Below are 17,802 nucleotides of genomic sequence, written 5' to 3'. Positions count from 1 at the left end.
CACGGGTGAAGTTGCACGGAACCACCTCATCGGATTATGACCAAAGAAGAGAATTGGAGGAACTTGAGGATTCAAAAACTAGTGTTAAAGGCCTTGTAGGCAACCCTTGGAAGAGCTACATGGCAAGTCCTGGGTTCCAACCAGACCCGCTTCGAGATTCCGTTCATAGATCTCCAAGGCATTTATGAAGATGCAGCTTGGCTTGAAGAGGTCGTAGGAATGTCAGGGATGAAACAGAAACGGCAGGCGGGCTATGTTTCCCTCTTCTGTTCTGGAGGAGATGCTTCAAGGGATACACAGCTTTAATTAGCAGGGCACTCGACACCGAGGTGAATAAAGAGTACCACTCGCATTGACACGACGAGAGTATGGGTTATGCAGAGGGTCCTACACTATCCTCTAGCAAGATGTTGCACACTGCAATTCCAAAGGACTGGATCTTCTTCTCCTTGTTCCATGGATAGATTGGAGATTAGAAATCAACACGACTGTCTTATACATAGCTTGTTTGGAATCAACATTAGGAATTCTTATTGCCAATAAATCAACAAAGCACCACTCCGAAGACAGCTTCTTCGCCATACAACACTGTCTTGCTCCATTATCAAATGCTTGTTCTTTCAATCACATTTTTTGGTAAACAGCAAATAGATGAGGATCCTTGGTAAGCTACAGAAACAATGAAATAGTGTATTCTGCTTTTAGTTCAGATAATCCCACCAGTAATTTGCACCTAATGAGTTAAGAACAACTCTCTCCATCTATGACTAGTCAAGTAACTACAATTCTCAGCCTTGAGAGAGGAGATGAATGACAAAGACAGAAAAATATAAAAGCAATTCTGCTTAGCAAGAGACGGAATTAGAATCCGTAGTTCTACAATGACCAAAATGATGTGATACATAAGGATTAAAGCTGGGTGGTAAACAGTTCTCAACATTTAGTAGGTAGGCTTTGCTAGCTGCAACAAAATATACTCAGACAAGGATAGTTATGTGGGAGCAGACAAGGGCTGGAAAAGTAGTACCAAAGCTGCCAACAATAAAAATGAGCTGGGATACCTTTTCATTGTATCATCCTTCTACTTTAATTATCATATCCATCAAACAAACTTTCTGCAGAAAAGATTCATTCGTACAATACCATAACCTTCATATATAAAAACTAGTTAAAGATTACAGAGAAAATGCTTGACATGGACTAATCTTTCTGAAGAAAATGAACTCAGGACTTCGAGGAAACAAAGAGCAAGGAAATCCTAATGAAACTTATGCATTAGTTCAACCTCAAATAGGTGCTAGAGAGAACAATTCAAAGATAAACATGTATTTCTTTTTGTCTTTCTTTTCTTCTTTCTTGTCCTGATTAAAAATAGAGTTTCAATTTGAACAAAGTATGTAACCAAAAGATAAACATGCAAGTTACCATGAACACTTAAAGGTAGTGCAGAATTTGGAACAATTAAGGTGCTGCTACCTTGGGGTTGGCCATATAGCGATGCCAAATGCCCGAAAGCAGCTGCATTACTGGCGTTCTTGGACTACCAAAAGAAGTCTATGACCCTGAAGTTTGGAATTGGGAACAAATTATGCCTTTAACAATGGAGGCAGGATCTAACTCTGCAAAAGAGGCAGGGTTTAACATCACAACCGGCCCTTAACTGCAATTTGTGAACCAGCTACTAAATGAGTAAGAGAAATTTCGCATGGCAATAGCAGTCATAGAGCAACCATCTTGATGAAATGGAGGATCTTCATTAAGGTGCAGCAACACACTTCCTTTTAAGTATCTCTATCAATCTTTAACTCTTTCATAGTTAATGTTCAAGGTTATACAAGAACAGCTGTGGTATGAGGAGCATGCTGCGACTGAAAAACTGGTTACTGGTAGTTCATTCAATCAGTAGAGGAATACACACCAATATACTGTACAACTCATTTGCCTGAAACAATGTAAAATTAGAGCTGCTCTGCACAAAAATTACAACCATGAAACAGTTATGCCTAAGATAAAAACAAGATAAATTTGCAAAATAATTTCATCATATTTAATATCAAAGTAATCACAAGAAGTTACAAACATTAGAAACAAAAAGGGCAAATAATTCAATCCAATCTAGCTTACATTCACAGTGAGATCAAAACATGGATTCCCAATCAACTCTATCTAATCATCCCCTTCAAAAGTGTGGCACTGCAATGTGACATGTATTGAACAAAGGTACTAAATTTCAACTTATTCCATTTGTAAACAAGGAGAAGGGGAAAAGAAAGACCCTTCTATGTATTGGGCTATTGGTCACTTTCACTCCCAATCATCATCCTGCAACTGATCATCATTTTCTTCCTTAGGAGGCCTAACAACCAAAACTACACTTCCCAAACACTGCTTCACTCCTAATTCCTTCAGTTCTGATCCTCTTTCCACCTTTAGAGCACCATGATCATCTGCTGCTACAGATGAAACAAGATAAAACCCATCTTCAGCTCCCACATCTTTCTTCTCTCTATTAGCTAACACTAGAATTGATTCCTCCTTGTACCATCGATTCGCCTTCCACGGCAAAACCCTCGCGTCTGCAAACGCCACCACCACCCCTCCTTTCCCTAGTCTCACCACGGGCTCCCACCCCGGCAGAACAACCCACCTCTTCCACCCTTTCTCGGCCACCACTACCCCAAACTCACCTTCGCTTCTACACTCCTCAGGAGCTTCCAATACCCCTCTCTCTCCTTCACCTGCTTCACAGACGGGTAATACCACCACCGAAGTGGCCTCTGCAACCTCTCCAATTTTCAATCTCACTACGGGAACCCTAGTCGTAACCGCAAGTTCCCCTTCTCTTTCTTCTCCCCCATCAGATTTCAATTCCAATTCATCCAAAATCCTCCGTTTCGCATTCTCCGTCTCAGCCACCTCCAATGCTCGTTCAAGCGTCGACTTCCGCTGCTCCGACAGTTCCCGGTGCTCCCTGCTTTGCCTAAAATACATGAAAGAGAGGCAATCCGCCGGGGAGGCGTAGGTGAAGCTCTCCCACCCTTGTTCGCCGCGTCGGCGAGGGAAATCCTTCATAGCTCGAGCAAGCTCTTGGGCTCCGCGTGCGTCTAGGCGATTCTGGACGATGTAAGCAGCGGCGAAGGCGCGCTGAGCAGCGCTGAGGAGGCGGATCTCGTAGAGGAGCTCGGCGCCACCGTTGTCGAAGAAGGAGATAATTTCAGGGTCGAAGTTGGATTGAACAAGGGAGTCACGTACTTGGGCAGCGACGACGATGCTGTTCTGTTCGACCCCTGAGATGCCAGTGGCTTCTTCGAGAGAGGAAGGAGTGAAGCCTTCCTTATAAAGGGAGGGGATTAGAAGGGCGTACTCGAACCAGAGTCCCAGACGGTTCTGGAGGACTTCGAGACGGCCATCGGTTCCAAGAGAGCGGAATTGGGAAGGAATAGAGGGGGGAGGTGGGCGGAAGGGTTGGTAGAGTTGGTTGGTAGATGGGGAAGATGGTGATTTTGATGAGGCGGCGCTGCCAGTGCCTGCAGCAGCTGCTGCAACAGAGAGCGTGGTGGAGGTGGAGGTGGAGGTGGAGGTGGGTTTAAGGTTGCGTAAGTGAAGCAGGCGAGGTGGTGGCTGTTGTTGGTTCTGGTAAAGGAATGGAGAACCAGACTGGAGTTGTGAGTGGAAGAGGGAGAGTGGCTTGTTGGTATTCAGAGAGAGCATGGTTGTGGAAGTGCTGGACTGTGAAACTATGCAAAGAATCATGGAATGATGGAACGCAAGAGAGAGAGAGAGAGAGAGAGAGAGAGAGAGAGAGAAAGCTTATCTTCTTTATTTCTGCAGTTATCCTCAGCAACAGTGTTCAGCCGTAGTATGGGTACAAGCCTGGCCAAAGGTTGGGCACGCTGTCATCCTCACCCCACTCTCCTCCCTCTTCAGAAAATACCCTCTTGCCCTCCATGTGATTGGAATATACGTATACGGAAAAAGGTTTCCAATGCTGTTAGCGTGGAAAGAAAAATTATATATCACCATCAATTAGGCTATGTTTGGTAGCCAAGAGAAGAGAGAAAAGAAAAAAGAATCTAGAAAATAAAAGAAAAGAGAAGAAAAGAAATGAAATGATGAGAAAATAAAATGAATATGTATGTTTGGTAACCAAGAGAAGAAAAGAAAAGAAAATAAAAAAATTCAAAAAAATTTGAATTTTAAGAAAGAGATAGACACATAGATATCATTGTATAATTATTCATTTTTTGTCTTATTATGTTTTCATATTTTCTCGTGGCTTTTATTTTCTTCTCTTAGATACCAAACACAGTCAAAAGGAATTTTGAACTTCAAAAGCTGAATACCAAGTGGAGAAATTAAGTGTATTTTTTTTTCTTGTCTTTTCTTTTTATTCTCTTGGCTACCAAACACAGCCTTAGTGGTCTTAAAAAGGTATCACTACAACTCTATAAGTGGATTTCATATTTTCAAAATGGGAGACGTTCCTAAAATACAGCATGGCTTCTACACCAGCACATGGGCCAATAAAAGTTCTAATAAAAACATCAACAGAGGTAGGAATTCTACCTTTTATGAGGGGTGGGACAATCATTTTAGCCTCAAGTTTGTCTAAGCATAAGGGTCATACTGTCCCTACAACTTACATGATAGGAATGAAATGTTCACGGGGTGGAAATCGAAAAGGCACTGCCAATAGGCAAAGGATTCAGTGGATCGGCACACACTGAAAACTGCGCCTCATCCCACCCATGTCACGACCAGCATCTGTCACAATCCTCACGACCAAGATACGACTTAATGATCGATGTAACGTTTAGGCTCTGTTTGGTAGCCAAGAGAAGAAAAGAAAAGAAAAAAAAGTACAATTTTTGTACTTTTTTCCTTGAGTTAAGAATTTTTCTTTGCACTTGGTATGTCTTCACTCATGAGAAGATTTCCCTTTTTAAATTCAAAATTCCCCTTGGGAATTGTGAAATTTTCTTTTGCTCCCCACAAAATTTTCTTGCCAAAAACACAAGAAACACAGGAGAAAATATGAAATCATAATAAGACAAAAAATGAATGATTACATAACGATTTCCTATGTGTCTATCTCTCTTAAAATTCAATTTTTTTTGAATTTTTTACTTTTCTTTTATTTTCTTCTCTTGGTAACCAAACATATATACTCTTTTTATTTTCTCAACATTTCTTCTTTTTTTCTTCTCTTTTATTTTATTTTATTTTATTTTATTTTCTTTTCTAGATTCTTTTTCCTTTTCTTTTTTTCTCTTGGCTACCAAACATAGCCTTAGTGAACCTAGTGTTAGTATCAAATGATACAACATGCCTCAAAAGCAGCTCATACCAGGGTTTAAGAACCAGGAATCCAATTCGGATCCAGAATTGGTAGAAATCGATTTTCCTTAGCCTAATTTTTCTGGATTTGCAACAATGAATCATAATTAAAAACAGAAACAGGGAAGAAGACCATCTCAAGAACCCGAGGAGGGGAAAGAGGAGACGATTCTGCCAAGAGGGAAGAGATGGCGGGTAAGGGACAAAACAAACACTATATAGCAAGGAATCAAATCTTGCCCGTTCTGTTCTGCTTCAATGCAAACTCTATTATATGAGAAGCTGCAAGCAATAAAAAACAAATAAGAAGATGTAACCATCTCCATCAATGCAGGTATTTGGGTAGATTGGTTCTTAAGATTTTTCTTGTTTGCAGGACGTTAAGAAAATCTCTTTCTAATGGTAAAGCTATAAGAAGATGTACTTCGACAATGACAGTTTTGGGCGCCAGAGAAGAGTTGGCGTGGCAGAGACAAATAGAAGCGGCACTGTCAATGGCAGCGAAGGACATGATGAGGGTGTATAGGGAAGGGAAAGTTGCACAGGTTGTGAAGGGGAGAGAGAAGGAAGAGGAAAATGAGGAAAGGGAAGCAGGGGGCGTTGCAGGGCGGAGTGGGGAAGAAGGAAGGAAAGGTGGAGCAGGGGTAAAAATGTAAAAAAAAAAAAAAGAGTGTGAGGGTGGGATAATGTTTTGGGTAATTTTGTAAACCCAAACTGGTGGATAATTTTGTAAAGCAAACCTAGAGTGGTTAATTTGGTAAATGAAAACCCAAAAGTGGGTAATCATGTAGTTTTCCTATTTTGTTTACTAAACATGTTCCAATTACCTTTTTTTTTTTTTGAGACATTATAGTTATTGAACACAATGACTACTTAACTGGTCATATCTCTCTTTCTCTCATTCTGAACAATCTGATCCTTTTGTCAATGTGAATGTAACTTCATTTTGAACAATTTGATCCTTTTGCCAACATGAACCTAACTTGAAGGGCTAAATTTCTCATAATATCACATTCAACTCAAGTTTAATCTGCGGACCTTAGAATTGAGCTACTAACTAATGTATTTGATAAAAAGTGATGATTGCCAATTTCAACTGAACATGTATCACTTTGAGAGTGCATAGAAATGCAATTAAAACGAAAGAAACATGATTCCACTACTCCTGAATTGCGGCATAATGCCTATAAAATTACATTACAACCCCTAACCAAAGCACAAATAAAGTTGCTGAAATTGAAAGGGAGGAAGAGGATTTGATACCTTCGTAGACAACCGCCCTTGGGATCGGGGGATGCCCAGAAATCAGGCTGTGAACACTTGAAGTAGGACTAGAAGAAGGAGAGTAGTTAAGTGTACAGGGACTTCTCCCATCATGCTACTCTCTGGTCTCCCTCTTCACTCTCTTGTGTTGCTTGCTTTGGATTTTCTTAGGTTCTCTCTCAGTGTTTTAGAATGTAGGGTAGTACCCTATTCATAGTATTAAGGACTCCCTTCACTAAGAATGGTAGGATTTTGATAGTAATTCACTATAACCCTAGGAATTTTTCAGTTCCGGGATCAAGGGACGATTGGCCCATCCCAAGGATGGTAACTCCCCTTAGGGAATGTTGATCTAAACCGGGGGGGGGAACCCTCCAAGGGCTAGAAGGGTTGGGACATGCATCTCAATACCTTTCAACACATTGATGCGTCTCCAAATCCTCCCAGCCTTTGAATGGGTTATTGGTATGGTGGCTTGGGCTCCCCTTGGAGTGGCTTGAGCGACCAATTTGGAAGATCTACATTGAGTGGCCTAGGCTCCTCCTAAGGTGGTTCAAGGGCTGGTCCTTGGGTCCAGCTCCCATGGTTCATCCAGGTTAGCTTGTGGTTCAATTGATTTTTCAATTTTTTTTAAAATGAAACCTATAAATTTGGAAATTTATATTTTTCGAACTATATGTCAAAAAATTATGAATCAGATGTCCTTGCCAATGGCTGGAACGATTTGGACACGTATCTCTAGGTGTTAGGATGCATGTCCAAGTCACTCCAGCCATTGGATAGGTGGAAGGTAGATGATTGGACGCCCAAGTCATTGGAGAGGAGCCGGTTCCATTGGGTACATATCTTATCTGACACTAGTTTGGTTGGCAAAAATTTCTGAAATGTGTTTTTGGGAGTTGAGCCTTTTCAAAGTAATTTATATAAAATGGAAATAACATTTGTGTCTATCTCCTTTCCTCTTTCATTGTAAAAGTCCTATATGCCCCTTCTATTCCAACCCACCCATTGGTTGAGCCAGTAATTTCAGAAAAGCCAGTGGTATACTTAACCTCCTCCCATATAAAATAATGAATAAAACACGCTCATTTTCATCTTGTATTAGTATTGAGGGTTTTAATAATAAAAAACACATAATTGCACAGTTTGGGTTAATCCCAAGGTTGTTTAGCCGATCAAACCTTACAAGGGTCAATTTAATCATTTTATAGATTGTTAGATTCAAGATTAGAAGACTCTCCACTTAAAATTAGGCCCCACAAACCATTCTAAAATTTTTTATCATCATGTTTTTACGCATCCCCAAGGCGACAAAATGGTTTGTCTGCACACATGTCAAACAAGAGAGAGAGACACTATGAGAAGGTGCATGCCATCATTTTTCCTTGAAAATAAATAACTTCTGAAATTGAGCTAGAAGATAAAACATTCAAAATGGCTTAAATAAGGGCATAAATTTTGGTTATAGGTATTCCCAGAGGTCCCCTAAATCAAATCTATAATCTCAAAGAAAATAGAGTTGGCCAAGTGGCTATAAACAGAGGTGTTTGAAAAATTAGGACTCTGGGAGTATGCATAGTAGTGGTCAGAGTACCATAGGTATATATGAATATATAGGGAATGCATACACCAATACATGGGAGATTGTTCGATTAAATTAAACTATGAATTTTATGTATGCAACTGATCTTCATTCCAAGTGGAAAAATGAAAGATGAAAACTGTTGATTTTTAATGCAAGTTTTAAAAAACAAATTAAGATTCAAAACACTTGCCCCTTTAGTTTTTCTTTAAGTTTATTTACATCTCCCCTTAATTGCTTCTTAATTGGCTAGTATGTTTATGTAGCCTATTGTTGAAGTTAGAGGGATTATGTATTTCTTTCAGTTTTGGAGATTCTTTAAGTCTCTCCATAAAATGGTTATTAAATACTATAATTGCTAGTACGTAATTTATCCTTTGAAGCTCCTTAAGGCAATTTCTCTTTAAAGTTTTTGAGACACTTTATGTCTCTACACAGAAGTTTCTTGAGGAAACAATTCTTTAGTTTTTTAGAGATCTTTAATCTCATATCTTTAAGTATCAATTTATTCACTTTGATTTTAAAGTTCTTTAATTCCTTTCTTTTACTCTTCATCCAAATTGTCTTATAAATAGGGGGAGCTTTAGCATTTGTTAAACACAAACAAGTCATTTGAAGCATTCAAGTGTGTTGTCAAGCTTTGATTTTCTTGAGTTTCATTAGATTTCACATGCCCCTTTTTTGGTGTTTTGTTTTCTAGTTTGAGCACAATCCTATAGCATTCGAAGGGGTCCAGTAGTCGAGTGCACGATTACTGGGGGAGCCATCGGGCTGTTTTATCTTGGAGGCCGATTTGTAATATTTCCGATTGCACCATAGGGGACATCTACGGTCTTAAGGACAATGTCAAGTGACACGACTCAACCAATCAATTTTTCTAACATTCTTTGTTTCAAGTATTAGGAATATTTCATACAGGTGATAGATTGAAAGTTTTCTTATCAAGAAGGCGACAGTGAGGTTTGTTCTCTCAATAATCTGACACAACTTTACCTATAAAAACTTTGATAAACTTATTAAACCTGAGCTGCACAAATGAGTTCTTCCCTTTTTTTCAAATTGTTGATATTTCTTTTCTTTTGTGATTGAACAAATTCTGTTTTTAAATCAATGTAAACCCTTTTTGAGTTTTGATCCTTCTCGATGTCAAGGATTGCCAATTTTTTCTTTTTTTTCCTTTTCTCTAGTCCCAAACACTTAGTTTTCAAATTTAAGATATCTGACAACATCCCAAGGGAATGTCCTCGTTATGATTCAAAATATTTGACATGTGGCATGTTGATGGGACCTAAATATTGCTAACTAGTAAACCCCAAGGTCCTTAGTCACATGTCAATTTTTAACCTAAATAGAATTGATAAAGTAGCAAAATAATGAGGAGGGTATGATAATGAATGGATGGCTAGAAAATAAATACGCTACATGGAGTTAGAGATATTCATGAGGGTGTTTTTGACAGAATTTTATTGTAAAAAAATTGTATTTAACTGAATTTGAGTCTAAAATTTGACAAAGGGCTAATCCAATAATTAACCTATCTTGATAGCTTGTGCCGCCACAGTGATTGAAATTTGTGGGCTTTTAGGGAAACACTCTTTGGGGCATGAAGTGGTGGTGCTTGTTCATGATAGATTATTAAGTTCATATGACGATAAGGTTTTATGCACAACCATGCACATATGTGCACATTGCTTCAATCGTCAGATTGGAAGAAAGAGGGAGTGTGTGCAATACTGTTTATTCCCTCTACTGCACGAAGGGTCAAAGTGTTGTGTACATGCATGATGATCATGCACAAAAAGCAGACCTAATAGATATTGATTTGTAGCCCAAAACAAAATTGATATTGATCTCGCATTTAAAAAAAAAAGAGAAGATCCCTACACTATTGATTTCCCATGCTTTTTCACACAATTATCCCCGTTTTCTAACCATCTGGGGCCTATGATGAAACCATTCTCGTGCCCTTATTGGTATGATGTTTATGAAAATAACAATCTAAGTCATCTATTTTCACTTTTTTTTTTTTTTTTTTTTCCAGTTTAAATTGTCTTTTTTAGCTCAGAGTTGGGAGAATATACAACAATGTCTAAAGTATTAGTACAAATATATAGATATACATGGATGTGTGCAAATATAGAAAAAGATATTTGATTGAATTTGACACATGCTTAATCTAGACCTTGTCATCTCTTTCAATAGTTAGAATAGACATATATCATTTCATGTTGTGACATTTAAAAAATCATAATATTTTGATTGACCCCAATGGCCTCAGCCGTTGGATGCTTATTACTAGCTCAACACTTACAGGAAGAAATTTTTTGCTCATTTATCCAACAATGGAAAATTTAAGTACCTTTTTTTTCCTTCTATTTAATTTTTTTTTTGGGGGAAGGGGTAATCAAAGTTTGACTTTATTTTGAGGTAATGGAAGATTTCCTTCACACCACCAAATGCTTTCATGCCAAGGCTATGGGGCATGTAGATGTGGAACCCCTCAATTACTTCAAAGGATCATGATCCTAATAAGATATAAAAAATGAGATAAATTTGATATGTGACTAATCTAGACCCTGTCATCTCTACCAACAATTAAAATAGACATATCATTTGACCATATGGTAGAATAGATTGTCATATGACATTTAAGAAATCATAATTTTTTGGTTGATCCTTACACCCTAATCTTATTTTGTCATTCCTTGCCAATGCAAAATTTGAGCACGTTTTTAATCTTATTTTGTCATTCCTTGCCAATACAAAATTTGAGCACGTTTTTTATTTTTTGGGAAGAGATCGAAGTTTGACTTTTCTATGAGGCGGTGGAAGATTTTCTTCTCATTTCACCGCCTAAGCTTTGTGCTTGTGGGTGTGGGCCCTCTCAATGACGTGAGAGGGTCACAATTGCAACAAGACACATGAGATATGTCCAAATACAAAAAACAAAGATTGATTTGGCACGTGATTAATTTAGATCCTGTCATCTCTGCCAATTGTTAAATAGGGATATTATTTGACTTTGCACTAGGAAAAAAAAAATATTGGTCCTTGTGATTAAAATAGATCCTCATATAATATTGAAAAAATGGATAATTATTATCGCTCCTCTACACCTAGCCTATAATTGCTAATATTCTCCCATTTTTAATTTTTTTTGGGGATATTCCTCTGTTTTTTAATTTTTACATCTTTTTCACATGCATGGATTATCCCTTTTTCATCCCATTCGTTATATCTCCTTACTTATCTTTCGTATTATTGTTATTTTTTAATTAATTTTCTTAACATTTTCTCACTCTTCCTCCGCCTTTCATCTTCTACTTCTTTCCTTTCTGTTAATGGCAACACTGAGTTTGTGGCATTCAGATCAGTGTTAAATTAGATTTAAAAGGGTGAGCATCGGTGATGAATGAAATAAGAGAAGGGAAAGGAAAAAAGATAACTCCTATCCTTCCAATTCCTTCACCTTCCCTTGCTCTGCTATTTTATTCCCCTTATCATTGCTCTCCCTGTGTTCTCTATCTTCTTAAAATTTTCAAGCAAAGGGAATGATCACCAAGGGACGAGGGTGGTTATTGATCTATCTTTGAAGTCTATTCAGTAAAGGCTGAAAGCATCCGGTGGATAGAGCATCCCTTCGATATTTTGCTCTTAGCTAATTCTTAGAAGTTAGAATTAGACTGAATTAGATTGGAGATTGAAATAGAAATGGGTCTAGTTCGGTTTTTGACTGAACGAAACATGATTTTGGATTTTTTTTTTCTTTCTCCCAACTCGAACGTCACTCTAATGCATAGTTATTAAGTTTGGGAATGACAATGATATGAGAACAGATATATACGGCAGTTGAACAGGTTATATTGACAATAATACTTTAAAAAAATCTAACGTAGTAAAACACATGCAACAATAATACGATACGTGTTTAATATCGCCGTTCTATAAGTAAAAATATGAATATATATATATATATATATAAATACCATGAAACATATATGTAATTAGGATTTTAAACCAAAAAAAAAATTTAAAAGACCCTCTTCATGATTGGTTGAAATGAATATTAGGTTAAGGAAGCATACAAGGAGTATTCCTACATTTTTCTCTAGGTTTGAAATTTCAATTGGGAAGGGTGTGGGGTTTTTTATTTTTTGTAAATAAGAAAGACTATTAAAACAAATGATACGGGAAAATATGAAAAAAATATATGTTTAATTCAGCATCCCTTAAAAAATATGTATTTTATTATAGTTGACGTTTTATACGTAAAAATACAGATTTGACAATTAAATATTTGGATACGATAGAAATACACATATTTATTAACTATGATCCAATGCCTTTTATTTTGTTCAAAGGAAAAGGAAAGAGAAAATATTATAAAAAATAATAAAGATAAGAAAGTGAGAGTGATGATGAAGCGAATGGAACATAATAAAATTTTAATAAATATAAACTAAGGGTAGAGGAGTGAAGTAATTTTTCCTTAAAAAAATTATATTTTTTTTTATTCAACCTAACTGCCTAACCCCTGTTCAACAAAAAATAAAAAGGGAAGCAGCCTAGTCATTTCCGAGTCTAACAAAAAAGGGGAATTCGAGCACGTTTTTAATTTCTTGGGAAAAAGATCTGACTTTGTGGTGGTAGCTTCCCTCCAGGTTCCAACAATGGTAAGCCACTGATAAATATGCATGTTAGCCACTAACCTCAGGTCACAGAGTCGAAGAAATTCTCTGTTCTACCTGCCTTTCTGAATCTAAATGGCTGCCGTCTCCGTCGCCGACGAAGTTTCAGGTGGTACCTTTCTTACTCCTATTTATGACCGAGTAAAACAGCAAAGGGAATTCGATGAAACTAAAGCAGGTGTGAAGGGTCTCATCGATGCCGGCCTGGATAAGGTCCCTCGTATCTTTATCCACCCACCCGAAATTCTCCATGATCTACCCTATCATCTGGGTTCCATTCAGAGCCACCATCAGACCCAAATGACAATTCCAGTCATAGACTTAAACCTGGAGGAGGGCACCTTCGATTTCAAATTTAATGGAAACCCAACTGAGTCTCTGACTCGAAGCAAGGAAATCGTTGACCAGATCCGGCGAGCATCGGAAACATATGGTTTCTTCCAGGTAGTGAATCATGGTATCCCTGTAAAACTATTGGAAGAGATGCTAGAAGGTGTTCGAAGATTTAACGAGCAAGACACGGAGGTCAAGAAACAGTTCTATACTCGCGAGATCATCGGCAAGAAGGTCGTCTATATCTCCAATTTGCATCTGTTCAAGTCTCCCGCTGCTGATTGGAGAGACACCTTCTTTTTCCCAATGGCCCCTCAGCCTCTCGATCCGCAAGAACTTCCTCTGGTTTGCAGGTAACCATAAATCATCAAAGTCTATAATTTCAAGCATGTTAATCAGTAACTTATGGTGATTGATTGATTGATTGGTTTGTAGAGATATAATGTTTGAATACTCGAAGCAAGCACGGAGCTTGGGGATTACTTTGTTTGAGTTGTTATCAGAGGCTTTGGGGCTAAATCCCAAACACTTGGTAGACATGGGTTGTGCTGAGGGTTCTTCTCTTGTCTGTAATTACTATCCAGCCTGCCCTGAACCAGAACTGACCATTGGCACTAGCAAGCATGCAGACATTGACTTCTTCACGATCCTTCTGCAAGACAATGTTGGTGGCCTTCAAGTTCTTCTTCAGAACCAATGGGTTGACGTTTCCCCAATTCCTGGAGCTTTAATCATTAACATTGGTGATCTTCTGCAAGTAAGAATTGTCTGCTTCTTCCCTCATTTTTGATCTGATTGTAAGATTAATTGATTCTTAATTTTGGTTTTTTGGGCAGCTTGTATCTAATGACAGGTTTAAGAGTATTGAACATCGAGTAATAGCTCACAAAGGAGTCACAAGGGTTTCAGCTGGGTGTTTCTTTACCACAGGTGTCCAACCATCCACAAGGGTTTTTGGGCCAATCAAGGAGTTGTTGTCAATTGATAAACCACCCATCTACAGGGAAACCACTGTTAAAGATTATATCACACACTTCTCATCCAAGGGACTTGATGGCACCTCTCCTTTGCCACATTTCAAGCTTTGAAACTTTCGTTTTTGGAGTTTGGAGGATGAGTGACACTGATGGCTTAGGGTTTGTTGTTATTTTCCATATGTAGTATGTGGGTGAGGGGTATTGTAACTATTTGTATTCCTATATAAAGGGTTGTTAGGAAGTCTTGGTTTCTTTCCATTAAGTCAATGACATTATAGCTTTGTCAGTAAAGATTTTATTTCTTTATTTATTGTTTAAAAATTCTCTTTGCTCTTGGGATTATTTTTTGAATTTCAAAATTCACCTTAAGATTGGTGAAGTTTTCATTTACTGTCAAAAATAAAAAAATCTTACCAAAAATACAAGAAATATAAGAATATGCAAAATTTTTATAAGAATATACAAAGCTTTTTTTTTTCTTTTATGTAGCCAAATATACATTTTTTTTTTCTTATCATTTCATTTCATTTCTTTTCTTCTCTTTTCTAAATTCTTTTTAAGTTCATTTCTTTTCTTTTTTTCTCTTGGCTACAAAACATAGCCTTAATGGTTCATACCGTATAAATTCTTATTAGAAGATCAAATATGATAGGGAATTCTTATTCGTTTTGATTTTAATTTTTTTTTTTTTTTTTTTGGCATCTCATATTGATTGGTGCTCTTTCGGCAATCTGGGTTTTACAAGTGCAGCAGGTACTTTCATAAAGTCAATTGGTAATTTGATTTGTTCTTTTTCAAAATTCCTCAGAATCTAAATAAACTACTTTGCTGAGTTCTCGTCCTTCTTTTTAGGATTAGAGTATGCTAAATAAAAAGATTCCAAGAGACTATGGATTTAGAGCGACTCATGTGCAGTTGTTAATTTGATTATGAATGGGACTAAACAATCGAAATTTCAGCAGTGGTGGTGATACGGCCAAATTAATTGCCCAGTAGGGTAAGAACACGTGGTATCTAAGGAAAGGACATGTGCTGCTTACTTGATAGAGGTTGCAAGGATTTTGACCGCGTCAACCGTGTGAAGAGAATATTCCCCACGAAGGGGATAAGACGTATCCGGGCAGGACTCGAAAAGGAAAGGAGACGGACCCGTGGAGGCCTCTTCCAATGAAAAGAGAAACCCTAAATCCTAAGGACTATAAGAGAGAGCCCGAGCGGAGGAAAAAAGGTAAGCAAAAAAAGACCCACACCATTACCCTTGTGAAAATCTATGTGGTCGATCTCTAATTTGGGCTTCGGAGGACCAACCCCGGATAAATCTCCAGGCCTCTGCCTTCTGTGTTTGTGCAGGATCAGCCCATACGGATTTTTGGCAGCAACATATTGGCGCCGTCTGTGGGAATGACAGTAATGGTGGGGAGAACCTACAATCGTAAGAAGACTAGAGCAGGGTCGAATATAAACATGGGGGAGGAGGAACCTTCAGGAGGGCTCCCTCCCTCGACGGAAATCGGAGAAGAAAGGAGAAATGATGATCGGGAAGGTTCCGCGAGGGACCAACGTAATGTCGGATATTTAGTGCGTGGAGATAGTAATCCTCCACCCCCTCCTGGAGCGCAAGAATATGTGACAAGGGAGTAGTTCGAAGCCCTCCAGGAGAAATATGACCGAATGGCCGAGGAAATGAAGGAGGTCTCTAAAGCTGTCTCTCAGAAGACTGGCGGAGCACCACGAGGTCCCCATATCTGGCCCGAGCGAGCTCGAGATGAGGACCGGAGCAATACAGGATCGATAAGGTCCGGTCATAATTAGGGGTGTCAATATCTAAATCGGACCGGTTAAACCGGACCGAACCGAACCGATTAAGCCCGATCCAAACCGAACCGGTGGCTTATCGGGCCGGTTTTGGTTTGTATTTAAAATTGAATCCGGTCTCGGTTCGGTTCGGGTTAGACCATTGGGCCACCGGAAACACCGGAAATGTGCACCGAAACCAGAACCGATCCAAACCGGCCCGATATAAAACCGGACTTAAAAGTTAAAACTCATTAATCTAACTGGGCCAACTCTCAAGTGGGAGAAGCCCAAGGCCCCAAGTGTCCAACTGGACCAACAGTAGCCCAAGTGCCCAAGCCCAACATTTATCAACTATTCAAGTTCAACCTGTCAAAACCCAAGTGCCCAAGCCCAAGCCCAAGCCCAAGCCCAAGTGCCCAAGCGCCCAAGCCCAAGTGCCCAAGCTAATGGTCCATACCGGTTTAAAAAACCGATCCAAACCGAAATGAACCTGATAAATCCAAACCGGTACAACCCGAACCCAAACCGCACCGAAGCCGACACCGGACCGAAACCGATAATTCCTTAATGGGGCGGTTTCGGTTAGTTCCAAAGTCACACCGAAACCGGTGGAACCGGACCGAAACCGCACCAACCCGGACCGTTGACACCCCTAGTCATAATCCTCGAAATTGAGCAATGAGGGAAAGTCCCGCACCCAGGGGAAGGAAGCAGCGTGCCACCGGGGCTAGACATGGGGAACCAAGCCAAGGAGACGAACAGAGACACGAGGACTCGGGGTTGAAGCAAATGATCCTGGACCTGAAAGATGAGATCAAGAAGGTGACAAAAAACTAGATGGGAGCTCGCGAGCCAGACCTCACTAATGACATGGCTCTAGCTGATGAGGTCATGAGGGACCCGCTCCGGGTCAGCTTTCGCTTGCCAAAGTATGACACCTACGACGGGTCTGGAGACCCCGTCGATTCATCTGGAAGGCTTCAAGGTTGCTATGCAGTTCCATCGAGTCTCGAAAAACATCATGTGTCGCGCCCTGCCATTGACGTTCAGAGGAGCGGCAAGGCTATGATACAACCGTTTGCCGACGAAGTCGATCCATAGCTTCAGTGATTTAAGTTACTTCTTTGTGAAGGGGTTCTCCAGTAGCCAACCCCTTCAGAAGACCGTGTTGAACTTGACCAACGTCAAGCAACATGAAGGAGAATCATTGCGAAACTATATGAAGCGCTTCTAACAAGAGAAGATCACGATCAGAGGTCTGGACCCGAAAGAAGAGTTCACAGCCCTGCTGGGAGGCATCAAGGATAAGGAGCTGAAAAGGTCTTTGGCGAAGCATACACCGAGGAACCTGGCTAAGTTGAGAGCTCGGTGCGATAAGTACATCCAGATGGAAGAAACCCTTCAAGCCGATGAAGAAGCTAAAGGGAAGATGGGAAGGAAAAGGATCTCAAGAGGCGACGACAAACCTTTCGCAGAAAGCAAAAGATGAAAGTCCGAGCATGGTCGGGCACCCAGTCCACCAAGGAAGTTTGAGAAATACGCACCCTTGAACCGAAAACAAACGGATGTGCTGATGTAGATAAAGGACTCCCAGGATGCCAGAGCCATGAAGTGGCCAGGGAAGATGGAACGACACCCCGAGAGACGCAATATGGACAAATATTGCCACTTCCATAGGGACCACGGCCACGACATCGAAGATTATTGGCACCTCAAGGGGGAAATAGAAGGAATGATCCGAAGAGGATATCTAGGCCGATTCGTGGACAGCGAAAAGGAGGATGCCCAAGATCGTAATGACCGTAGGGACAACAGTCGTAGAGAT

At 39.5% G+C, this 17,802-nt stretch overlaps 2 protein-coding genes across 2 annotated transcripts; one reads left to right on the top strand and one right to left on the bottom strand.

Moving 5' to 3' along the window:
• Nucleotides 1-2,024: 2,024 nt before the first annotated feature.
• On the bottom strand, nucleotides 2,025-3,852 carry LOC122072923 (rubisco accumulation factor 1.1, chloroplastic-like). Its single transcript, XM_042637362.1, has one exon. The coding sequence runs from the start codon at nucleotides 3,751-3,753 to the stop codon at nucleotides 2,305-2,307; it is 1,449 nt and encodes a 482-aa protein (XP_042493296.1). The 5' UTR covers nucleotides 3,754-3,852; the 3' UTR covers nucleotides 2,025-2,304.
• Nucleotides 3,853-12,844: 8,992 nt separating this feature from the next.
• LOC122073464 (1-aminocyclopropane-1-carboxylate oxidase homolog 3-like) lies at nucleotides 12,845-14,501 on the top strand. The gene is made up of 3 exons (XM_042638056.1): nucleotides 12,845-13,556; nucleotides 13,639-13,960; nucleotides 14,040-14,501. Exons 1-3 carry the CDS (start codon nucleotides 12,946-12,948, stop codon nucleotides 14,289-14,291), a joined length of 1,185 nt encoding a protein of 394 aa, XP_042493990.1. The 5' UTR covers nucleotides 12,845-12,945; the 3' UTR covers nucleotides 14,292-14,501.
• Nucleotides 14,502-17,802: the final 3,301 nt, after the last annotated feature.

Source organism: Macadamia integrifolia, chromosome 3, assembly GCF_013358625.1.
Source record: "Macadamia integrifolia cultivar HAES 741 chromosome 3, SCU_Mint_v3, whole genome shotgun sequence".
NCBI classification, from domain to species: domain Eukaryota; kingdom Viridiplantae; phylum Streptophyta; class Magnoliopsida; order Proteales; family Proteaceae; genus Macadamia; species Macadamia integrifolia.
Note: the sequence above shows the minus strand (reverse complement) of the source record. Positions and strands in the feature narration are given on the sequence as shown.

Coding starts and splice junctions, on each gene's coding strand:
- LOC122072923 (XM_042637362.1), bottom strand. CDS start 3,753: ATGATTCTTTGCATAGTTTCACAGTCCAGCACTTCCACAACCATGCTC.
- LOC122073464 (XM_042638056.1), top strand. CDS start 12,946: ATGGCTGCCGTCTCCGTCGCCGACGAAGTTTCAGGTGGTACCTTTCTT. Junction 13,557..13,638: donor GAACTTCCTCTGGTTTGCAG/GTAACCATAAAT, acceptor ATTGGTTTGTAG/AGATATAATGTTTGAATACT. Junction 13,961..14,039: donor ACATTGGTGATCTTCTGCAA/GTAAGAATTGTC, acceptor TTTTTTGGGCAG/CTTGTATCTAATGACAGGTT.